Genomic DNA, 24,901 nt, shown 5'->3' with positions numbered 1-24,901 from the left:
GACTGAGAACGGGTTAACTTGCATACGTCTACGGACTTGATCAAGAAATGATGCCTTGCGGGCTGCAATGGGTGTGCAAACTTGAATGATTAACATGGGCAGACTATTAACCTGGGCGATGATGTTATTTTGTCACAGGAGGGTGGGTTGGCTAGTACCTTGTCCATCAGTCAGTGGATACCAAATGACCTTCTTATCCTCCTCATTCTTTCTGCGATTCATACTGCTTAGTTTTCATATGCCTTTTTCCTATCCTCTTGCTAACATGAGTCCAATGACATACTCCTAACCTGCCAATAGTTCTTTGAAGGTAAGATATCTTCTGTTCTGTCTGTGTGAGTCATAAGGCAAAGCCAACCCGATCTTGGGCTCTTGTAACTGGGTAAGAGCAGAACAACAAGCCTCTCCCTGCACTGTCTTGTTACACTAACACAGAAGCAAGCCAGATCGTTATGTGAGATACTTGATTTGAAGTCATGGTATGGAGTGTTTAAAATCATTTGTCTTGCAGTGGTTTAAAATAATGCTGCTATAGTTACCAGGATTCATTAAAATCTATAGGCTGACCTTCATTCTTTGAAATGTGTATGTTATTTTAGCAGATTGTAGGGCATCTCTGTGTGTTTTACATGCCCAAGTGTAATTCCACACGTCTGTGGGATGGCTCACAGAAATAGAGACTATGCCAAGTTATATATCTGCTTGTAGGGCAGTCAGTAAGCAACAGTGCAGAATGAAATGACAAAACTTGTCCATCTACTGGAGCTTCACTCCAGGAAGCAGTGTTATGAAGTGAAAACCTCTCCGATGGTGGTCATCGTCGTGGGTGGCAGAGAAAACCTTGTGGAATGGTGCTGAGAGAGTGCTGGGTGTGCCCATTCGTGTGTCAAACATCTTCCATCTCTTTCGGAAAACTGGTACTTGTGGTGTCCCCGAGCTGTGAGGCAGCGCCGAGTTGTGTGTCAGTTCGTGTGTCGTAAATACCTCCCCTGGCATTTTTTTTTCTTTTATTTGCCCTCCCTCTCCTTCCCATTTTCCATGCGTGATGGTGGTTTAAATCTGAACGGCATGACATTTCTTGTGTAATAAGTACCTTTCATTCTTACTTATGACTAAAGAGACGGAGCTGGTTGAGTAACACTCTTCTCTTGCGTTTTTAGGTCTGCAGAGGGATCCGACCCTATTCCCAGTTGTAGCTCTTGAACTCTGTAAAGGACCTTCTGGCAGTGACGGACTTGCTTTGTACAAGGGTCAGTCTGAGATGCTGAAGGCGAAAGCGCAGCACAACTCCGAGTCGGACTACTTAGCAAGAGATGGTCCTTCAAGCAACAGCTCCTTCTACAGCAGCGAAGGAGAGGGGACAGACCATGAAGGAGATATTTTGGATTGCAGTGGGTCCAGGCCATTGCTGATGGATTCGGAAGAGGAGGAGGAAACCTACAAGTTATGCACAGGGTTCCTGCAGTCTGCGCCCAGGGAAAGACATGAGGCCTCCAGAGAAGATCCCCACTCCCAGTCTTCCCAGACTAGAGCAGGGGCGACACTCTTCCCTGCCTTCCAGTCGCACACTGGGGAGGTTTTTAACGAACCAGATGTTTTTGCCACGGCTCCTTTCCGAAGCTCCAGAAAAGTGCCTGATGAAGTGGATGTCTTTACCAAAGCTCCTTTTGTCTCCAAGGGCAACGTGGCACTTAGATATCCAGAAGAAGCAGATGTATTTCTGAGAGCCCCTTTCACTAAAAAGAAAAGCATGGAAGAGTTGACTTCCCATAGTATGTGTAAGGAACCATTCATACCAACTGTTTTCCTAAGTCAAGGAGGAGATATCCAACACAGAGCTAACCTGATGTTCCCAAGCCTGGATTCGGCAATGGGTGGGTCCACGGCCTCGGCAAGATCTCAGTATCCTTCTGCTGCGTTTACTCAGCCAAGCAATCTTCATCCTTCTTCTGTAAGAGCCATGGAGTCCCAGGAAAACATCCCTTCTAAAGGTGTGCTGCAAGAGCAGGGTGGCACTGCCAGTGAGAGAAACCAAGGAGGACACGCGCTGCCCCAGGAAGCCGTGCTGGGCTCCGTGGTTAACAAGCCTTTCCGTCCGCAATCCTTATCAAAATATTCCCGTCACTACAGTCCAGAAGATGGGCAGGGTCTGGAAGTCAAGCCCATAGCTGCTTACAAAGTGGTTTCTCAGACCAACAGGCAGGTGATAGCAGGATCTGTCTCTGTTGCCCCTCTGTCTTCCAGGACTACAGAGCTGCCCGGCGGGGATCCGTTTGCTTCAGCACCCTTTCCTTCCAAAGCTGGAAAGCAAAAGCCTTAATCTGCTGTGAGCTGGGAGGTGTGCTTCCCGTAGGACCACCTCTCGCAGGACCTCGAACCTCTTAGTTGAAATGAATGACATAGCAATATATATATATAAAAAATAATTATTATTTTTTGGTCAGAACTCTATTTGCAGTGATATATAGTTGAACCATTTTAAGTTATGTTAGTTAGTCTGAAAGCCTGGCTCTCAGGATCTTCATATCCTTTTCAGTTGCTTTTTACCTTCCTCCTCTCACTGTCTTCTCCCCCATTTATTTTTTAGTTGCTTTTCCAAACCAGTAATATTCCGTATTTTCTGGTCCTGGCTGGGGAAATGCATTATAAGATGAATGAAAAGGTTTATTAATTACAGAGCAAGTCAAGCGGGACTTGCTAGTGCTCTGGAAAGGAAGTGATTTCACAGGTTAAAGGGTTATTTGTGACTTCTTTCCTATCGGGGGGGCTTGTGGAAGACAGCAAAGTTGTATATTCCTGCTGCTTGGCAGTGACGGCAAACCTGGCAGCCGTGGCTCCAGAGCGATTCTGTCGCGTGCGTTTGTAGGTTACGCGCACGCCGAGTGGGAGCCGTGCAGGCGATGTCTGGTACCAGGTTTGTGCAGTGCTGACGTGAGCAGAGCCGTGGCATCGCGCGTGCAGCTTTTCTTGGCTCGCTGTGGCGTGTAGCACCTGGAAGTGCTTTTGCCCAGGGGCCTGTGCCGGAGCCCGGAGGAGCCGGTGGAAGGACTCACAGTGCCTTCAGTCGCTTGTCTTGCAAACTCTCGGATGCATGAACTTCAGCAAAGCAATCTGTCGGGCTGTTACCGTTGCTGTTGTTTGGAAAATTGAACGATCAGGCAAAGCTTTCAGTTTTCCATGCATATTTCCTGTCTGGTTAATGCCAAAGCGTAGGACCCAGAAATTTGCTTATGGTGTTGTGAAGGAGAGAGCTGTGCATTTTTACAGTATTAAAAATATGCCTTATGGAAAAATTTATTATGCAAACAACTCAATAGATGTCTTGATCTACATACCTCATTTGGTGTAATTCAGCATTGGCTGCGATCCGGTTAGAGCGATTTTTAATAGCAGAGAACTTGACTCTATATTTGTAAATTCTGCCTTTTGTTTTCCTGTTGATTAAGGATGAACCTAAACAAAATCCATTCGCGCTCCTTTGCTAACGTTTGCTCTACTTCTGAAATACTGTGCTTTCTACCGTATTCCCAAAGAGAAAGACAACTTCTGCTTGTTCAGTCATTGATGTAGTGAGTCCCAATATAGTGTTTGGAGGGAAAATTGCCCAGGCTGGTAGCTGGGCAGAAACAAAGCAGACTTTGCTCCCCTTTCTTTTCGCTTAATATAGACAGAGATAGGAGTGAAACCTCTCATCTTTATTTTGCAAAACGCCTAATGCCTGGTTGCGTAAGTTGTCTTGGATCTGCTACTTCTGGCCCGCAAAGGCTACTTGTAAGCGTGGACTGGCTTTCAAAATACGGAATTATAGGCTCTCTTTGGGCTCCCAGTCGCTGATGAATCTTTGTGGTGCAGTAATCCTTCCCCCTAACAGGTGTTGGTGCTGTAGAATGTCTCCCAAGAAAAAATTTTGGTGGTTTTATTTTTAAGGACTTGATATCTATGGAAAAAATCCCCATTGACTCTGGCAGCATCTGGCCAAGTCTCTTAAAAGCCTTGCGGTGGCCGTTTCCCAAGGGAGTTGGTTCATTATCATGTGAGCTGGAGCCTTGAGCTGAGGGTAAAGGACATATTTTGCGTTTGGGGGTCTCCTGCGAATGGCTTTGAGGTCTTTGGGCGTTTTCAGGGGAATTGTTGGAGCAACGGGTAGGTTGTTGAGATCAGGACCGGGCGTATGTAGAGCAGAGGTTCCTGCCCTGCCGGCTTTCTGATGTGTTTGTACTCAGAGAGAAAGTACTGTGAGTACTGTCACGCGAAGAGAGGGAAGGAACAGCCGTAGGCCCCCCTAACTCACTGGAGTCACACGCGGGAGAGCTTCTGCAGCTGAAAGTAGACCTCAGTCTGGTTTTGCAGGGGGAAAAAACCTGACACCATCTCCCATATGTATCTTTGATGTCCAAATAATAAGTGTTAAAGGAATGCAACAGGCATATTAAAGATGCACATGAAGGCTGCTTAAACAAAGCAGAACATTGCACAGTCCAGGGCTGACTCGCTGCTGACTTTTAAGCCCAGCAATGTAAGGGGAGGATGGATGGAAAAACCCTGAAGGCAAGGAGCTGACTAGCGAAGCATCTGCAAATAGGAGTTACTGACTGCTCCATGTTTCCTTTCCCCTCCCCGAGTTCAGTTCCTCTCCAAAATATCTTTAGTCACAAGAGATGAGCCAAATGTTCTGCTGGACGTGCTCGGCGTGGGGATTGCCTGGAAGGGAGAAGGAGAAGCTTGGACTGGGGTCTTAAAGCCCTGGGGTGGGGAGGGAGAATACTTGGAAGCAGGGAGGCTACGTTGGCTTGCGCAGCCCAGTCGCTGGCAAATAGTGACTTGTCGAGCCCAGGTCAGGTCGAGTTGTGTGGAGCTGGGAACCTTTTGCCCTGCTCTCCTGCGCTCAAAGTAATATTGGTGCATACTGGTGGTTTAGGGTTTTTTTTCTGTCCTCCATCACCACCTTTTGAAAACAGAAGTACTGTAAAGAAATTTCGGGGTTTCCCTCGAGATGTTTCTTCAGCAAAGCTGAGGCTGTTGTTTATTGTGTTTTGTTGTCGTTTTCTGTTTAAATATACACTCGAAAGGCGGTTGTTGATTTTCTTTTAAATATATAACCCCCCAAGTCAGTTGTTGCTGGATTGGATCAGTGAGAGATGCCGAGAATGACTGCGATAGCAAACTGTGAATTCAAGGGATACCAAGGAGTCTGAGCTCGAGGGCCCAGATTTGTTTCAACATGCAACCTGTGTCATGGCCGTGCATGCAGCCAGGAGGCTGAATTCGGCCGTGAGCTGTTAAATTCGCTCGGGAAGCTGTTGGAAGGGAGGTCAAGCCTTGGAGGTGCAGGGATGACTCTGTGGAACAGGCAGATGCTTCGCTGGAGCGAGCAGGTACCGTGTACAAATAAGATGTGGGTTCAAGGTATTACCTCTGCTAACTGGATTCAGGTTCTCCTTCCTTTTCCTTCATTTTTACTTGAAAAATTGCTTTGGGATAATTCTGTGAAACTTCTTTCAATGCCACGTCCAGGTCTCATTTAGCCGATGCTGGAGCAGCATGAGCCTGTTCCCCTTCATGCTCGGACCGGGGCCCCTTGTCTCTCGCGTGTGTGTTCGTGTCGGCGAGGTGGAGATGAGCTGCGTGTAGTTCAGACCTTGCTATCCTGCGCTGCCAGCCGAGGGAGAAAGGGAAAATGCACCAAGGCGCAGCCAGGTGCGCGGGCTTGTTTACAGCCCTGATTCAGGTCGGGTCAGGCTGAATTTCCAGCTAGCATTTTGGCAGCTTTTATGTTCTTCAAGCACTTTACACAAAGAGCAATCTAACCGTGCCCCAGAAGCTAATGATCCTGCCAGCATACATCCAGTGCGTAAATGGTTTTAAATCTCTTTTTGGGGGGTAGAGGCGGCTTGTTTGTATCTCTGCATGTGACCTATAAAGTAATGGGACTTCTGGTTATGGTCAGAAAACTGAATTTCAATGCCTGTTAGTCTGACGTATTCGTAGCCTGTATTCCTTCTAATCCTGCACTGCCAGTACTGCAGCTTCAGCGTGATGAATTGTAAGTGGAAATTTCATTTCCGTAGTCTCTGAAGCTTACTGTTTTTAATGAATGTGGAAGAATAATGCTAATTGTTTTCTTTGCCACACAACTGGTGATCTTAATGAAGTAAGAGCGGTATGGCCTCAATGCTGCATTCTGAGGTCAGTTTTCTGAACAGAACCACTGGTTTCATCTTTTTTTTAAAGCTGTAGTAAATTCTGTTAACTGCCCTGGGTCCTCATGCACAGCCAGAGGGCCGCAGTTATCGCTGCAGTCCTGCGACAATCTTAGATTCGTGCTGGGAAAGGGACCGGTTCTTACCCATTGCCAACTTCAGCTTGAATGCACTTAAAGTCTCTCTTCGAAGTGATTAATCAGTTTCTGCATGCAAAAAAAAAAAAAAAAAAAAGCAGTTGGCTTGGCTCTCTGTGCCTCACTGCCATGACGTTTGTACAGCACACGTCACGGGACCAGCCGCCGTGGTGGTAACCTGCACTTTCCGCAGCTTGCTGCGGTATTTTTGGGGGACCTTCCCCACATCTCCTCTCGCAGCCAGCTCAGCACTAGTCGTACATGGTGTTAAGTTTACAATCTTAGTCTCTTGAAGCCAGCGCACACTCGATCTGTAATACACCCTATGCATGGAGCACATAGGTGTTAGTAAGCTCGTAATGGCAAACCCGTGTAAGCAATCATGACACACAGCGCCTGAATCATGTCTTCAGCGGGACTTAAGCAAGGCTGAGCGAGATCTGTTTAATTGCTGAACTCTCAATCACTCCAAAGTGGTAATCGGTTACTTTAACTCAGCTTCCACCAAAGACTCATGTGTTGGGGAGTTGAATTTTTGTGGGTTTTTTGGTTTTTTTTTTTCTCATGGTGTTAAATCAAGGCCTTTCAGTACACCGAAAGACTCCAAAGCATTTTTACAGTAGTGTCTTGACAGTGAAATGCTGTTCCAGTTCTGAAACACATTCCTAAAACCTGATCAGCTCTGTTAGTGTTTCTAAAAATAAGCCACGGCCTGTAGTTTCCATTGTAGGCAGGGTAACTACCCTCACACACGCCTAGAAATACTCCGCTGTGAAGTTAGAGGGATAACGATGATCCACTGTTCCCCGATCCCTCCCTTCCAAAGGGAGACGATATGGCTCGCAGGGGTGGGGAGGGCAGGGTGCTTGATCCGTGCCGCGAGCTCCGATGTAGGATGCAGCTGGTAGAGCATCCCTACACGCCGAGTCCGGCAGCGAAAGAAACTCCCTTGTTTCTGCGTGGAGCGGGAAGCCGGAGCTGGGAGCATCCGTGGTCTCCGCTAACTGTGACAAACAATCTGTGACTCGTGTCCTAAGAGCAGTGTTTCGTTTGCACCACGCTGTTACTACGGTAATTCCTAGCAGTCTTGGAAGTACCTCTGACTTGCAGATTTGATGGAGTCAGGTTTTGCACTCCCAGGTGTGATCATCTGTGTTTCTGGTAATTGTTATGAAGAAATGTTGAGTTGTAAACTTATGTACATTTTATTAAAACTGTATCTGATTACAATACATCTTGTCCTTTGTGCATTCCTTCTGCCCTCCCCGCGTAAAATATTTTTGCTGGATACAAAGAATCTGGTTTTTAATGAGTTCTTCCTAGCAAGGTACTGAACTCTGTCTGTCCCTACTATTTTACCTGGCAGTCGGAAAGTCAAACTGATCTTACTGCTTTAAGCAGTGGATATTCCAGTTTACTGGAGAGAAACCTTCACGTCCTGGGCAATGCTACCAGACAGCACAGAGCTATCGAGCCCTCCCTGCAAACCCAGGAGCTGCTGCTGCAAGAGAGGAGGTGCAGAACGAACCCACCCCCAGAGAGGATCCGCCGTACGTGAGTGAAACGCTCCGTGCCGTGCTGACCGGGCCGAGCGGCGGACGCGTGCCGGGGGGGGGGTATCCAAGAATAGGTTTTGGCAAAGCCCAGGGAAAACGTGCTTTCTGTGAGCACAGCTGTGTGCCAAGGTACAGCGAATCCCGCAAGGAATGACTGAAATGAAGGGCTTAAAGTTTGTTTGAAGAACTTTGTTGGATTTTTAGGTTGTATTAGTTAATTGTAAGAGAATAAGCAGCTATGATCGGCTTAACGTAAGTGACTTTCTGGTCCAAAATTGGCAGGACTATAATCACACCAAAGGGAGGATAGGCAGCCATGGCCCAGACGCAAAGTGGAACCTCTTCATCATGCTGAAATTGCAAATGTGTGTCCTTCCTCCCGAGGGAGACTCTTCCTCCTCTTGTTTCTTGTGCAACAGCCCTGAATGTCGGCAGCGGCCGCCATCTGCAACATCGAGAACTTCCACCTCAAATATATTTTGATGAAGACAAACGCATTACCTCTAACATTTTCTGCAGTCCCCATCTCTGGAAGGTCACTAGGCTAAATTTGCAATTTCTTGATGGCTTCTGAGAGTTGGGCGGAGGGGGGGTAGGCTTTTTGTGCGTTACTGGGTGGTGAAACCTGGTCTGGAGGGGGCTGTTTCTAAGTGCTACGTATGGTAACCCATGCTACTCCTTCCAGGGGGGGAGAAAGCGATACCAGCAGCTCGACACAGCCATTAGGGCCTCATTGGTGCTGCAACGGTAAGAAGAAAGTACCTATTTAAAAAAAAAAAACAAAAAAAGTGTTGTCTTTGGGGGTGGTGCTTTCGTTTTAGGGGCAGGGGGGAAGCATTTCTATATTTTTAGCAAACGTGCTGGCTGTAGGAAATGTACCCTGGGCGGCCAGGCCCCGCTCCGGTCGGGGGGTGCGGAGGGAAAAGCAGCTCCGCGCGGCAAGGCGGCCGGGGGCCGGCGCGCGCCTTTCCCGCCAGGGGCCGCCGCGCCTGGGGCGGGGCGGGAGAAAGGGGGGCGGGGCGGGAGAAAGGGGGGCGGGGCGGGAGAAAGGGGGGCGGGGCGGCCGCGACCGCCGGCCCTGAGGAAGCGCCAAGATGGCGGCCGCGCGGTGGCTCGGCGCGGCTGCGGGGTTGGGCGGCCGGTAGGTGACCGCGGGGCTCCCTCGGCTCCTCGTTGCCCCGGCCCGGAGGAGGGAGCCCGGCTTTTTTTTTTTTTTTTTTTTTTTTTTTTGCCGGAGGGGTCCCCTCTCGCCTTTTCCCCTGGGGGGTGGGGGGGTGTGTGTGGGGGGGGACACGACGGCCATGTCGCAGTGAGCGGTACCGCGACCTGCCGGGCCGCGCCGGCCTCTCCTCGGTCTTCCCCTTTCCTTCCTCGCTGCGGCAGGGCGGACGAGGGTGAAGTTACTTCTTCCGTCTCCTCGTTACAGACGGGCAGCGAGCGGCTGGCTCTTCCCCCGACCCCATTACAACGGCGAGGCGTTAATTCCCCCCGACAGGCAGGTGCTGAGGGCCTTCCCCTGAGGGACTGCTCACCCTCCTCCGCACCGTGTGCGTGCTGAGGTGGGGTTCCCCACGCATGTACTCAGGACCGTGCAAGGGGGAGTAATTCCCCTCACCTGTGCTCAGGACCGTGCAACGGGGAGTAATTCCTCCCACCTGTGCTCAGGACCGTGCAACTAGGAGTAATTTCCCCCCCTCCATGTGCGCAGCATCATGCAATGAGGGGCAGTTAACTCTCCCACATTTGTATCCTTAGGGCCAAGCAATAAGGGGAAATTCCCCTGCTCCCTCCAGTTGCTAAAGTCTGCAATAAGGGGAAATTCAAAGGACTGTGTGGTGATGAGCACCCCTCCTGCCCTGTGTTCTGGACTGTAAAATGGACTATAATGTTTATTCCCCAAAGCTAAAGCGAGAAAGGAGAACTTTTCTCTTGGGGGATCTTCCTCGCACATCCTGTTGTGGTCTTTGTACCTGTTATCAAGACCACAAAAGTAAGCAAATAACGTGATTTAGACCTTTTCTATATTCATGTCTCCCTTACTCGCAGCAGAGAGGTCCATTTCATGAGACAGAGCTTTACTCCTGTTACTCTGTTTGAGGAATCTGGGCCTAGGTGTAGTGCTTGTGTTCCGTTTTACGACTCCCTGAGAGAATCAGTCTCCTCTGTTAGTGACAGCCCCTGCAGATATAATTTATTTAGTTTACCTGCTTTCCTCTCTCTCTGCCTGATAAGGAGGAGAGAAACCAGATAATAATTAATCCTTTGTATGTAATATTTATCTGCGCTATGTGTGACACAAGGTGGCTTTTGGTTACATTTTCTGATTTTTCACTTTGCTCTGACATACATGGATGCTGTTGGCTGTGCATACATTTACAGAAATCAGATGTGCAAGCAAGTATTTACGCTTTTGAAAGAGGCGTGTTACTTTTTGCTTTTTGTCTTCACATTTTTTTCTTTTTCCCCCTCTGCTCTCCCCCTTTTTAGCTTCATCTGAGCAGATGACTCCACCCCTGTTTTGACTGCTAGTGTGAGTTATGCGGCCAGTATGGAGCAGGGCCTCTTTTTAACTGGTCTGGTTTAATTCTGGAACAGTACTTGAGCGGGAATATACTGAACTTCTTTATTCCCCAAAGGGAAGAAATACACAGAGATGGACAGGGGTGAGGTATGGCTTGGTATGCGTAGCTAATGGAGTTTTTATCTTTTATCCAAATGTTGTCCTGGTATTTTTTTCTTAGGAGAATTGTTTGTATAAGAGTAGCTATTGCATTACCTTTTTAGCCTGTCTCGTATCTTCTAAGAGTCTTACAGAAGAGCCTTATGTTTGACCAGTTAAACCCACAGAGTATAGGAGTAAATTCTGGCCTTGATTTAGCCTCAGGTGCTTGGGGTTGGATTCAGGTCAGCTGTCTTTAATCTTCTGAAAATTAGGTATTTAGTCCAAGCTAGATTTCCAGGTGCTTGCTACTGTCGAAAGGAAGACAAAAGGCTTGCTTAGGGTGATTTATCCTCTTCTGTTACAGGTAAGTAAGGTGATTTGCCTGTCTTTAGTGACTGTGAAGGAGTCTAGGTTAATTTTTCAGGTGGCTAAAATTGGAGAGTTATGTCTTATTTTGTTATGAGAGAGAGGGAGCACTGAAAAGAGGAAAAAAGTAAGGGACGTTTTATGATCTAGCCTGCGAGCTTGCTACATTATCTGAGAGGTTTAAGGCAGGCGAGTGGCTTGGTGAGTTCTGGGGTTGCTAGAAGCATGTGAAACACTCTTTCTGTGGGGTAGTGTAAACTTGCAATTTAGAAATTCTTAGTAAAATTATTTTTCTCTAGGTTATGTCGTACAATGTTAAAAGATCATAATTTGACAACTCAACGGTCTTTCCACCAACTTGCACAAAAGAAACCATTTCTTCCATCTGCTGTATGGCATAATGCAGGTAAATACTAGTTAAAAATGAATAGATGAGTCCATTGTGAGTTTTTATGTCTTGTGGTAATAACGAAAGCCTACTATTCTTTCTGAAATCTGAGTGTGACAACATTTCCTAGGTGGTTTTTAATGAAGTGTTAGTGCATTTGGACATTTGGAGCCTGGGGAGATGATGTGGATGGCTCACTATGTGCTTGATTATACATGTTTTTTTCTGTATCATTCAGCTGCCAAGACTTATAAGGGGCTCTGTTAATGCAAAATATTTTTTGGGCTTTGCTGCACTTCTTAATTTAATTTCTATCTTAGTGTAAATGTATCCATTGTGAAAGACTGTGTTGCTTTCTGTCCTGCTTCAGCTGCTGAGCTCTGCCAGATAAAATTGCTGGCCATCCAGATAGAACCTAGCAAGGATGAAAGCAAAGCCTTTCATTTTTATAGCTGCAATATTTTCTTTTTTTAATTTTCCCCCTCTTGAACATGCATCCATGTATGGTGCATTAATGACATTCTCCATTAATATTATCTGTAACTTGGTATTACCCTGAAAAAGCAATGTTTAAGATTGAGCTTGTTGTACCTAACGTTTTCTTTGGTAGGATGGTAATGCTCAGAAAAGAAAAAAAAAAAAAAAAAAAAAAAAATCTGTGAAACTTGCACCGCAGAAAAACATTGTGCTTTTGCACCTGCCTGAGGGATTTAACTGCTCTCCAATGCTGTAGCAAAAAGAGTCTAAGACAAAAAAATTCTGCAGGTGTTGTTGTATGGAATTAGTCACAAGTGGAAATATTATTTAAATGAGTCTGCTCAGGCAGAAGTTTCTTTTTAATTTTGATTTCAAAGAAGTCCAATCTTGTCTGGTCCAGCACCATTTTTTGTATTTCAGTTCTAATCAACAGGCAGACTCTGACAAGTAGACTTAGTATTTTACCTGCTTCTGCAAGCATCCTACTAAAGTCAGCCTCTCTTTGGTATCTTGAGCAGATGGCAGAACAGAATAATAAGCAGGTATACACAGCGTTCCGCAGAGGGTTGAAAGAAATGATATAGATGCTAGATGTAAATACAGCCCGTTACCAATGACTGAATAATAAATTCCAAACGAGTTATTCACAGCTGCGCAAAGAACTCTCCAGGTTGATTCACGATTGGAAAACCTGGTCCTCAGATCTGCAGATCTTCAACTGCAGAAGACACTTTTAAAATACAGAGCCTACCCATGTGGACACCTTTTCTGAGAGCTGATACAGCCATTTGTGTTTTAGGGTGTTAGAAGTGCTAGATGAACAACGTACGATAGCTGTTGGTGACTCACTGCTTTCAAAAAACGGGCGGAGAGTACTCCATTTACACCATCCAAATACCCGTTGTTGCTTATTTGTTGACTACACTGTTACGCTGGATGTGATTTTTGGATGCCAGCTGGATCTGGAAGATGAGTAATTCTTCCATACCCATAGATAAAGCTGACTAGTTGCTTGCTCTGTCAGGATTATTCTTTTCATGTTGAAACTAAATGCTTCTGTGCTAAGTCTTTTTTTTTTCCTTTAAAAAAAAAATAGAAAAGAAAATGTAGCATGTGCGTACTTTCCCATTGTGTATGCTCAAGTCAAATGGGTTGTTACCATGACAAGCACATGCAGTAACAATTTGGCAATATATAAATAGCGTGATTTGTCATCTAATACTAGGGAGTCATGAGCAAAATGGCAGTTTACGAAAATGAAAATGTCAGCTTTTTTTGCTGCTTTAAAGTCGTCTATTGCATGTTTTTTGAAGTTATGTGAGCTTGTTTCTCAAGTGTAATTTATCTATAAATATTAGTTCCTAGAGATTTTTTGTTTTAAAATGCATTTTTTTTCTTTCCTGAATGCTCATATATCACTGTGCTATTTGATGTGCAGGAAGAGTTAGGAAGAAGAATTAGAAGATGTGAGACTGTCCCTAGCTGATGTTCAACTTCAGTGGGACGTCAGGCATATGCTGTGTGGACATGTCTACAGGAAAATACGCTATTAAATGCACACCATTAAATGTAGAGTATTAAATTTTAGTCAAGATCAGTTTTTTTACACTATTCTAGTGAGACAGACCCGTGCCACAAAAGGAACTTCATTTAAAATTTATCTTTTAAACATCTTTACTAGTGAATTGTAAATAATGTTATTTTTAATTGTTTGGTCAGTTCAGTTTCTGGAGGGTAACTGACAGCTTGCAGTAATTTTTCACTCTGAAAAATATAAGCAGGGCGGGGTTCGCTGTAACTATTGCTATGCTTGTTTTTCTTTTTTTATAGTGCTGAAAAATGAAATAAAAACCCCTATAAATTGTGTATCTTCAAGAGGCTTAGTAAAACTGATTATGCTTTGAACAGTAAGTGATAATGCTGGAGAAGGGACTTCACAGCATTTGAGGATCATAAAATAAAAAACCTAAATGCAACAGAGAAATGAAGGTTGCATCTCTTGGCCTTCAGTAGAAGGCGAGGATGGTACTGGCCTGATGCAGTTCAATGCTGTTGCAGTAGCATGCTTTTTAGTAAATGAAAATTAGTAAAAGAAGCAAAGACAGCTAAGCACCACACAGCCACTCGCTCACTCCTCCCCCCTCCCAGGAGGATGGGGAGGAGAACTGGGGGGGAAAGTAAAACTCGTGGGTTGAGATAAGAACAGTTTAATAACTAAAATTAAAAAAGAAAAAAAACAAACAGTAATAATAATTGTAATGAAAAGGAATATATTCAAAAAGACAGAAATTAGACCCAAGAAAAGACAAGTGATGCACAATGCAATTGCTCACCACCCTCTGACCAATGCCTGAGCAGCAATCCACCCCTCCCAGCCAACTCCCCGGAGTTTATATACTGAGCACAGTGTTCTATGGTATGGGATATCCCTTTGCCTAGTTTGGGTCAGCTGTCCTGGCCATGCTCCCTCCCAGCTTCTTGTACCACTGCTTGTTGGCAGACCATGGGAAACTGAAAAATCCTTAACTTTGGATAAGCCCTACTTAGCAACAACCAAAAAATCAGTGTGTTACCAACATTATTCTCATACTAAATCCAAACCACACTGTACCAGCTACTAGGAAGAAAATTAACTCTATCCCAGCCGAAACCAGGACAACAAGGTTCCATTTATCATCTTGTTCCCTGCGAGATACCATGCCGGTGTTTATCAGTCTTCGTGTCAGTCTGGAGGCTTTCATGGAACCCATTGCATTGTGTTTTTAAAGTATCATTGCTGCACAGGCTGCTGTTTGCTATAGCACGGTCATCACCCTGGTCTTGGCTTGCGAAGTAATCAGGGTCCTTGACTTTCATTTAAGCTACTTAGGTTTGATTACATCATTTTTTTATTCTTTTTTTTAATTTTATTTTTAATTTCCAGTAAGAGGCATGTTTATTCAAACTCAGGACACGCCAAATCCAAATAGTTTGAAGTTTATTCCAGGGAAGGAAGTGCTGGAGTCAAGGACTATGGAGTTTTCCACACCAGCTGCAGCATTTTGCTCACCTTTAGCAAGGTATTACTAAACATGTCATAATTTGTTTGGGGGACCAGTATGGGCTGCATGTCTACAACTGATGGTTTTAAGCACAGCTTCTGATCATTCTGCTCCTCCTTATACTCAGGAGCAGCTTGGTTGGGTTTAAGTTTTTAATGCTGCTTTACTTCTGCATAAAATTAAAGCTGGGAAGATTGTCATTACTAAAGTGGTCTTTCTGTATGTCTGTACTCCCCACAGCTGTATCACAGCAGAATGCATCACCGTCTAGTTTACGCAACTGGATTGAGTGGTATTATAAACCAGTATTCTTGAACAGTTGCTGCATCACGGGTGGGACCTCTGGGCCTGATTTTGCAAAAATCATTCCCATCAGAATACACTTAATTCAGGTAGTTACTTGGAAAGCACACAACTTTTCAGAATTGGGAAATAGATGGCATAAGGAAGTAAATAGTCCCCAAATACTACAAATTAAATGTAGTAGCTTGCTTGCTTTGGCAGAAGTTGGTGCTAACCTGAACTTCAAAGCCAATGGATTTTTCCTTCACAGAAGGTTTGCAAAGTTTCAGCCAAAGGAAGGCCAGTTTTGGTCCACTCTTTCAGGCTGGATCTGTAACAGGTCTTGGGAGTTGCAGCTTTCAATACCAAAATGCATAATCTGGAGTAAGAATTGCTGAGCAGATAATCAATTCATATCATGTTGGTATAGAAGGGGTTTGGAGCACCATCACAAGCTTCTCTGGGAATATTTGGTAGCATCTGTTTTGCATGTTTGTCATTGCTTTCACATTAGCCTGTGAAAAGAAACTTTAGCCGTTACATGGGTGGAAGGGCTTCAATTTGAGGGTGAGATCCAGAAATGCTGCAATAGGTTACCTCCGGAGATCCCAGTTTAAGACGTCTTTGTGTATATTGGAAGAATTACATGCAAAAGTAGAAGCTGTTTCATGTGACAGTCTCTCCAGGAACTGTAGGGTTATCAAACATGCAGCTCTGACATTTCCAAAGGTCTCTTGCAGAGTTGTTGGAGAGCAAACAGGATCTTTAGAAGCAAAGTTCTGTGACTTAAAGTAATAAATACAACATGGAAGGTTTTTGAGGACATCAAAACGTGTTAGCAGAATGCTGAAGCTGTGGGATCTGATTATGCCAAAGTGCATCAGGTTGCAGAATGAAATCGACTGTCAGAAAGAAAGTGGCGTTTTGTTGTCATACATCTGCAAATAGACATTTTCATCAAAGAAGATATATGTGCTAGAATATGTACCATGGCAAAACAGCTTGATTGTGCGTGTTGTGCAGGTTAATGGGAAAAAATTGTCTACTACATATTGTTAAACCCCAGATTATGTTTTTTGTAAATGGAATACTCATTTCTTTTAAAAGGGAATATTCATTTTCCAAAGAAGTAATAAAAGCTTCATAAAGCGGAGGGAGGAGGGGAGAATTATTTAATAGATCTAGGATGATTTGGTGCGCTTGCGTAATTCCATTGTTTAAGTAACTTGAAAATACAGTTGGTTTAGTGATATAAAAGCCCAATACGTGTATAACTGTTTCATGTGTGGAAATTCTTTCAAACAGGTATTGTGAAATCTCTTCTGTCACCTTTCATCATGCATGCCTTTATGATAAGTTTTCCAATTCCTTCATTCATTGCATTTTTGATGTTTTCCAGTCTTTCAGGAGAATATCTCCCCCCCGCCTTAATTACAAAAACGCTCTTAGAGCCTTATGCTGTATTTAATGCCAGGTGCTTCCTACTTTTAATGATTTTTTTTTTTTTTAACTCTTCTGGAGTAGCATCATTTATTTATTCTGTAGATTAATTTGTTGGGTTTTAATTTAACCATTTGTGGAAATTGGTGTTTACATTCTCATTCTGCTTTTTATACTTAAAATATTGTCAAAAACATGCTCTTTCCTATCATCTAAGTTCTTGTTTTGCTTTGGATGTGTGCTAATTTACCACCTGGTTGTTTGGTGCTGTTGGTGCTGTATGGGCCATCTCAAGCAATTTAGTATGAATCTCGAACCTTTACTAAACCTTCAAATTTTTCATGTGCCATGCAAATGGCTAAAAATACTGAAGATTGCTCACTAAGTGAATTGGTGTGTTAAAGCCTTGTGGACTGCTTGGCACTAATCCTTTTATTTGGCAACAGAGTTGAAGGCAGTTTTTATAGAGCTCAATTACTTTAAATAACTTGCTTTAATCTAAGGAACATTCCCTGTGTTTGCACTAGCCCTACCTGAAACGATAGGTATCTACTGGTTTTGTTGCTGAACAAATATCTTTTTATATACAGAATATAATTTTGCCTCTCAAAGAAGAACTGGAGAGAGAGTAACTCTTTCACACATCTTGTGGAAAAGTCCTGTAAGATGTGTTCAGTTTTACGATGTACACTGCTTCACAGCAGGATCTCCTGGCTCTTACTAAGCTGTAGGTGAAGTAACTCCAAGTTCCTTGTAATGGCTCTGGTTTTAGTGCTTATTTTTGTCTAGAAGTGTATTCTGGAAGTTTATTTCTGTGACATTTGCCTGAAATGTATGTGCATTTTTGGATTTTTTTGTTTTGTTTTCCTAACAGGCAGTTATTCAAAATTGAAGGAGTTAAAAGTATTTTCTTTGGACCAGACTTCATCACAATCACCAAGGTGAGCAGAACAGAGATTCAAATGTACTAAAAGATGAGCTGAGACTCAGCTGTCTAATAGACGGCCATAGAGAAGATCTAGTCAGACTCCTGGACATGCATAGTGAAAGTACCAGAGGCAATGTTCACAAGTGGCATAAAGGAAATTGACATAAATATAAAAGAAAAAAAAAAATCACAATGCATGGATAAGCACTGGTATAGGTTGCCCAGGGAAGCTGTAGATTCTTTAATCTTGGAAATGGTCGATGTTGGGCTAGGTGAGGCCCTGTGCAATGTGGTCAACGTGGAAGTTGGCTCTGCGTCAACCAGGAAGTGGAACTAGATGACCTCCAGAGAACGCTTCCAAAGGAGATGATTGTAGGACTGGGATGGAGTGTGTTGTAGGCAGTGTTGTGTTTACCCAAGGTGTGGAGCTCATGTCAGCAGAAGTAAGGTGTTGCGTAGTAACTGTGCAGTTATGCTCTTACATATGAAGAGCAGAGGGCAATTCAGTGAATGATAATTTGGCTCGAAATTAAATGGAACCAAACGATCTTGAGTCTCTGAAACAACTTGGTAAAAATATGTGTCAAATAATGTATGTAGGAGTCTTTCTTTTTCACCTCTTCTTAGGTAATATTTTAATGGCACTTGGCTTGCAAACAAGGAGACCTTTCTGTTGACTATTACAAATTGAGTCTTACCGAACTTTTTTGGCAAAGCTGGACTTGACAAAACTATGAAATAAAATTCATGCATCAAATGTGAGAGGCCATTATGATAATTTTAACATAAGAATCTCTGCCTAACTTATTATTAGGAAGCAGATACTCTGTTTTCATTCTTCCCCCCCCCCACTTCTGATTCTCATAGGAGAGTGAAGACCTGGATTGGAACTTACTGAAACCAGATATTTATGCAACTATAATGGATTTCTTTGCCTCCGGCCTACCTGTAGTTACTGACGAGGCACCTAGGACAGATACAGGTAAATCAAACTCTTCAGGAAGAGGCCAGTATCTGCCCTTGAGTTTAGTTTTTTGACATCCAGAAGAGCCTCCACTTGGCCCTCAGAAAAGCATGCAGGAGAATTTAAAGTGAAAACTGCTAAAACCAACACAGGAGAGAATTTGTAGAACGTGTATGTTCTAGCGGAAGCAGTGCTGCACTGTCTAAAAGAGATGCTTACCCATGAATATAAAGCTTCGTTCTCATCTGCTGTAGTATGAAGAGTAGATCTTCACAGGAGCTGTGCTGAACTATGTGTTTTGGCAGCGTGGACCATATTCTGTTGTACTTCGTGTGTGTGAAATATTTTTGCAAGAACCGAGGCTGTCTTTGGAAAGCTATGGGGTGTTGCTGCATATCCTTTTTGTATGGGCACCTACAAAGGGTGTTATTTCCATCCTTAAATCAAAAAAGAGTGCCCAGGCTTAATGTCCATGTCTTAATGATAGGTTTAGGGTCTTAAATGAACAAGATATAGTAAGAAGTCTTTTCCAAACTATAACAGAAAGTAACTGAGACTAACTTATAATTTAACTCAAGGGCAGTATTTTGCCTTTAATTTTCTCATTTGCAACTTACTGACTTAAACAATTTTTCCAGTGTTTTAAGGAAGATGATGTCTGTTGAATTCCTCTCTGCTCTGTTACGTCTGGATTTAATTTCAATATTAACATAGACTTTATTTTATTTGAAAAAGTTGTCTTTAAAAATGCTTCTGCGAGACGTAACACTGAGCTTAAAATTGCATCCAGAGCTGCTAAACTCCGACATGTTCATAATTCTTCTCCTGTTGAATTTTTTAAATTGCTAAAACTTTCCTTCTGAGGACCCTGCCTTAACACATGCATCCTTATTGAATGTTAGTTGTTGCTTCCTTTCATGCATCCTTATTGAATGTTAGTTGTTGCTTCCTTTCACGCATCCTTATTGAATGTTAGTTGTTGCTTCCTTTAAAAGGTGGCACTACTATTGTCTGTTAAGGCCTTTGCCTGTTGAGAACAACTCTGAACCAATACTGTTTTTTGTTGGCGAAAGCCTGGGGCGTAAACAAGGATAATGCAGAAAAAGATACTTACTCTGAATTAAGACTTCTGCCTTTTGGTTTCAGTCATCTCAGCAATGTTTTTATGCTATTTCATTCTGCCATTATGGATATACAGTGTTAGTAATCATATCGGAATTCTCTCCAAGTTCTGATTTGCACATTTTTCTTTTCGCAAGCTGCATCAGAAGAAGATGATGAAGTTGTACTGATGATTAAAGAACTGCTGGATACAAGAATAAGGTAGACTGGGAACATTACTGCTAGGTGGAGTGAGTTAGTCTTGGGGTTTGAGTTTATTTGGGGAACAGTGCATTTTTCTTTCAGTATGTGCGATTTCGTGATTCCATATCTAGTGTGGAGGTTTGAAGTGCAAAATTGGCCAGAGCTGAGAATGCTGTTTCCTCTAATTGAAAACTTTCTACCAAGTTTTCCTGTTTAAGCAAACTATGTGCTGAATGGAGTCCGTATTGCCGAGTGATTTTAGATCAGTGTATTAGTCTTACCCTCCTCCGTAATGCATTTAAACAGGTCCATTGGGTTTAACCTGGCTATTTTTAAATAGGGAAAACAACACAATCTTTGCCTTTATGGTAACTCTTTTTTTCCTCTGTTGTATTAGTCTCTGTTGTATTTGAACTTGTCCTTCTCTTCCAAGTATTCCAAAGTAGTTTGTACTCTTCTATTATACAGCAAAGGAAAATTTACTCATGGGTTTCCCTTGCCGTCTGGGCTTCAGTGGATTTTGTCCTTGCATTCTGTTGCAATTTTATTGGTATTTTAACACAGCTTGAATTTAGAAACTGGTGGTAACTAATGAAGTCTCAAGAGTGGCTATGGATCGTGTTGTTTACCTGAAGTATATTTTTATGCTTGTTAACTGCCTTCCAAAGTGAACTGAAAGGAATAAGCAACTTGACATTTTAGATGCAGGGGAAAATGTCTGATGTGTTTCTGAAGCTGTGATATCTGATGGCGACCTCTTCCCCAGCTTGCAAACTGCAGGAACCAGAAATGTGTGTGTGGGTCAAAATCATGGAATTCAGTTTAATTTTTCCAGAAGCTATGACAAACTTTGGCTTTTTTATTTATTTTATTTTTTTTTTTTTTAGATGCTGCATTTTAAAAGTGATATTTAGAAATACCATTTTGGTTATCTCACAGCTAACACATGGTACTCGTTAATTTTCCTGAAAGGAAAGAGGGAGAAAAGCAGAAATAAGCTGGAACATTTTTCCCAAGCATATGTACTAAGTGTTCAAACGTGTAACCCAGTTACACTGTTGTACAAAGCCACGATAGAAACTAATATTAAGGAGGCCCTGCTCTTGCTGGGTTTGTGGTCATTGAAGCTCCCTCTGGTGTGTTAGTCCTTGATTTCCCAGTGGCCTTTTGTAAAGGTTGCAGAATTTCTACCCCATTTTCTGGTTTTCCCCACCTTTTTCTGTCTTCCATTTCCTTCCCCCTGTACCCCTCAGTGGATCAAGAAGCCATTGATGAGAATATTAGCAGTAGTGTATCTTACTTCATTTTATAGCAGGATAGTTTACAGAAGCTATATATAAACCAGTGGTACATACAGAGCATTTATTGTTTAGTTGATCAAAAATACATGCAGAGAAGTTGTCAGAAGGTGCAGGATGGAGGGAATGAAGATCTGAAAGGTCCTGTAGTGTGTCAAAAAAGTTAATTTCAAAGAAGAAAAATGGGATTTTTAGTCATGTTCTTTGGCTTTCTGGAATGGAGATAATTTGCTATGGTGAGCTGTTAATAAATGTGTCAGATTCATGGATTATTCTCTTAGGAGTGTAGTTCTCAGAGAGTTATTTTGGAAGTCAGTATAAAGAGCTTCTGTTAGAGTAACTTGATGGTTTTAGCTTGGTCTGGAAAAATGTTGCTATGGGGATACAGTTACAATGCTGGGCATTTGTTGCTTGCAAAAGGGGACCAGGCTGCAGAAATGCTAATAGTACGGGGATCTTATCAGATGCTGGTTTCTTCCCCCATTAGCAGGATTAAGCTTTTATAGTTGGAGCTTTTTTCTGTCTTGTGTAAACTATGGTGAACTGCGTATTTATTTATGGAAGCACTTAAGGACTTCTTCTCACTGTCCCTAGTCAGGTAACAGATGCACATGCATCATATAGTAGGACGCACGTCTGTTATATTTGGCACATAACTGAGGCAATTATCGTTACATGCGAGGAGGGCCTCAAGGCAAACCAGTATGCCTTTGCAGGCTGACTCAAGCTCTACTCTGAGGTGCTTACCCTTGCCCCTAGAATTTCAGCGATTCCTTCCTATGCTGCTGCATCCATTGCAAATATGTTTTGCTTAACGTCCTACGGAAAAACAGTAGCCGTCAATGTGAGAGAGTCCAGCAAAGTATGAGTTGCTGGAAATTCGGACCTGGTGGTTGTAGAGAAAGAGGGCTTTAGTTACTATGTCTTGACAGTTCTTTGTGTGTATTAAATTGAGCTTTACTAAAGATTTCTGGAAGGAAACATATTTCAGCTATACTTGCTTTAAATTGAGTATCGTGTTCCATCAGGCCGACAGTGCAAGAAGATGGTGGTGATGTTATTTATAAAGGCTTTGAGGATGGGATTGTGCAGCTGAAGTTGCAGGGTTCATGCACCAGCTGTCCCAGTTCCATCATCACCTTGAAGAACGGGATACAGAACATGCTCCAGTTCTACATCCCTGAAGTAGAAGGCGTGGAACAGGTGGGTTGGTGAGAGGTAATAGCCGTTTTCTTTTAAATGGCAAAGAAGGTCTTTGTTCCTTTCCAGCATGGACAGGCTGGCAATTTAAGCAAAAGTACAGGATGTATAGATGCAGTTTTTCCAAGTCAGAGGCCGTATTTTAGCAAAAGATACAGAACTCTGCAGAGTCCTGTACAACCCCATGTGCCAAAATGTGCTGGAGACTGCCTGGCTGGAAAGCAGCTTTGCAGAAAAGGACCTGGGGTCCTGGTGGATGCCAAGTTGAGCTTGAGCCAGCGATGTGCCTTTATGGCGAAGGTGGCTGACGATCTCCCGGGCTGTATTAAGGGGAGTGTTGCCAGCAGGTTGAGGGAGGTGATCCCTCGTTGGACTCTCTCCAATATGTCCACGTCCCTCCTCTACTGAGGAGCCCAGAACTGGACACGCTGTGTCTGCCAGTGATTGTTACCTTTGTGCTTTGGTGACTTTGTGTGATAATAAGGGACAAGCTTTTGTCCCCTAAAATGCAGATTCTTTTGCTTTCTTATTGAAAATCTGATATGCTGTAGCGATTGTTCTAGTGACCTTTGTAATAACTTCACCAGCTCCTATTATTTCGGCCATGTTTCCTCCTGGCATTTTTGATTGCAGGTTTTTCTTACCTTCTTCATGTGACCATTGTCATTCAGCAGTGTAGAATAACTGCTGTTCTTCTTGGGTCCAGCAAGGATTTAATGTAATAAATTCTCTATGCAATCCTACGGGACTGAAAGTTTAAAGTGTTTACCTAAGCTACTTGTGGATTTACTTTCAGGTTGTTGACGATGATGATGACCTGGAGAAAGAAGCAAATTCTACCTGAGCTAGCATCATCTGTGGCCAAATAAGTATTTACCTCTTGGTGTATGTAAACTATCTTTGTGCTGAGGAACAACCAAATTTGCCTTTCTTTTCAGAAAAATAGTTGCACTTTTATCTGTGAAAATGTATCATCAGTTTAAGCAGTTTGTCCACTAATTTATTAAATGCCCTGCATTCAAAAAAGACTCCTTTTGCTCTACTTTGTACTATTTCTTAAGAAGGAAATGGTGGGCTTTAAAAATGGTGGTGCGTCTCTCCATTGTTCTTTCGTACAAAAAATTTAAGAGTGGAAAAAATACCAGAAGGCAGAAGTGAAGTTTCTTGACTGTTTTTTGTGCAATAGAAATATTAAATGTTTATTCCCCCAAACCTCCTTATGGGGCTTGCAGGACTATCTGCCCTTGCTCTAGAGCTGGGAAATTTGGGAATGTTAATTTATCAAGTCTTGTTAAAAAGCTTTTGATTCATATCAATTTTTTTGTGTGAAAAATAACCCATAACTTCAACTGTTCCTTTTAGAGGATGTAATATTGCCATCACTTGTGGAAAGTTACCTACTTGCTCACTACCACTGTGCAAACAATAGCAACAGAAACAAAAAATGTGAGTTGTTTTATTTTAAAAGATACGATTTTTATAACAATGTTAGAAGATGATCCTTATCAGCTTTAGTAAGTAGAGAGACTAATTAGCTTATTTAGAAGTAAAATTGTTCAGCCACCATTAGCGGTCTGTTTAAACTTGCGAAAGATGATTTCTCAACGTAATACTCCAACATCAAGATGAATGTACAGTGCTTAAGGGCATAAATTACATTCGTAGGGTAGCAAAGAAAATTAATGTGTTTACCTATGCCATATCCTGTTTGCTCCTTCTGCAGTGCCAAAGGGCGCAGCGTTATAACTTGGCTGCCCCGGCTGAGCGAGGGAGGACGTGGCAGAGCAGAACACGTTCCAGTTTTAGAGACTACGGGAAGAGAAATATTTATTAATCTGAAATTGAAATACGTAAATCAGGCTTCGCAAGTACTTCTGTTTACTTGCCCATGTAGGACTTAATTTCTTCCTGGTGCTTAGCTTTAGCAGATGGCTTTGCTAATGGAAATACTATTTCTTCTTTGTGCTGCCACGATTGAGCTGAGTTTGTGGTCATTATTTGGCTTACAGTTATAATCATATTCCCTGCGTGCAAGGATTTTACAGCCTCCGGTATGTTCCCCTCTTGCACTCCTCGCCAGTGTAATTCCACTGAGTCCCTAAACAGGATCAATTAAGTCAGTGGAGAATCTTTTATATAGCATGCAGATCAGCATATGGTAGCCATAAACTTTGTATTACTTGTTAGAAATTTGAAAATAAATATTTTAGCAAAATATTTCTTCAGCTTTCATGGAGAGTAATAACCTCCAGTCATTTAAATTACCCACTCAGGATTTGGAAATTGGTTTGAAATTACCATGTTTTCTTTACCCTGTTATGAAGTACGCGGTGCCTGATCTTACAAGTGTATTGATGACAAAATTCCCCTCGAGGTAGGCTCAGACTATCCAAGAGAGAGCTTGTGCAAACATTATCGCCATGTTCTTCTTTGTCAGCAAACCATAGAATGGCGAGTAATGTTCCTGGTTTCTCAAAAATAGAGCTTTTTAGGCCTAATTTGTCAATTTAATGCACTATATAAGCCAAAACTTAAACAGCAAAGTAGCTGTTTTGTGTGTTAAATAAAAGGTGCCTCTTAAAGATGTGGTCTTTATTCTTCAATTGAGCAGTACTGATCTCTTCCAGGTACAGTAAGAATCCAGTTCTGCTGCTGTC

At 42.9% G+C, this 24,901-nt stretch overlaps 3 protein-coding genes across 8 annotated transcripts in view; all 3 read left to right on the top strand.

Moving 5' to 3' along the window:
- AAK1 (AP2 associated kinase 1) overlaps positions 1–7,569 on the top strand; it is an 87,123-nt gene extending 79,554 nt beyond the window's left edge. For all 3 annotated transcript variants that reach the window (XM_052806621.1, XM_052806623.1, XM_052806622.1), the window contains one exon: positions 1,161–7,569. In XM_052806621.1, the coding sequence (XP_052662581.1) occupies positions 1,161–2,320 (1,160 nt within the window). In that variant the 3' untranslated portion in view covers positions 2,321–7,569. The remainder of the gene's footprint in view (positions 1–1,160) is intronic.
- Positions 7,570–8,928: 1,359 nt separating this feature from the next.
- On the top strand, positions 8,929–24,826 carry NFU1 (NFU1 iron-sulfur cluster scaffold). 2 transcript variants are annotated; one of them, XM_052806441.1, is made up of 8 exons: positions 8,929–9,034; positions 11,221–11,327; positions 14,710–14,845; positions 17,424–17,490; positions 18,345–18,459; positions 19,701–19,764; positions 22,073–22,247; positions 23,041–24,826. In XM_052806441.1, exons 1-8 carry the CDS (start codon positions 8,988–8,990, stop codon positions 23,086–23,088), a joined length of 759 nt encoding a protein of 252 aa, XP_052662401.1. In that variant the 5' UTR covers positions 8,929–8,987; the 3' UTR covers positions 23,089–24,826. The 2 variants fall into 2 exon arrangements, with proteins under 2 accessions (XP_052662401.1, XP_052662402.1); XM_052806442.1 differs by lacking the exons at positions 8,929–9,034; positions 14,710–14,845.
- The window catches only part of GFPT1 (glutamine--fructose-6-phosphate transaminase 1), a 49,365-nt gene continuing 48,045 nt past the window's right edge, over positions 23,582–24,901 (top strand). For all 3 annotated transcript variants that reach the window (XM_052806439.1, XM_052806438.1, XM_052806437.1), the window contains exon 1: positions 23,582–23,690. In XM_052806439.1, the coding sequence (XP_052662399.1) occupies positions 23,689–23,690 (2 nt within the window). In that variant the 5' untranslated portion in view covers positions 23,582–23,688. The remainder of the gene's footprint in view (positions 23,691–24,901) is intronic.

The sequence above is a fragment of the Harpia harpyja genome, chromosome 13 (genome assembly GCF_026419915.1).
Source record: "Harpia harpyja isolate bHarHar1 chromosome 13, bHarHar1 primary haplotype, whole genome shotgun sequence".
Taxonomy (NCBI): Eukaryota; Metazoa; Chordata; class Aves; order Accipitriformes; family Accipitridae; genus Harpia; species Harpia harpyja.
Note: the sequence above shows the minus strand (reverse complement) of the source record. Positions and strands in the feature narration are given on the sequence as shown.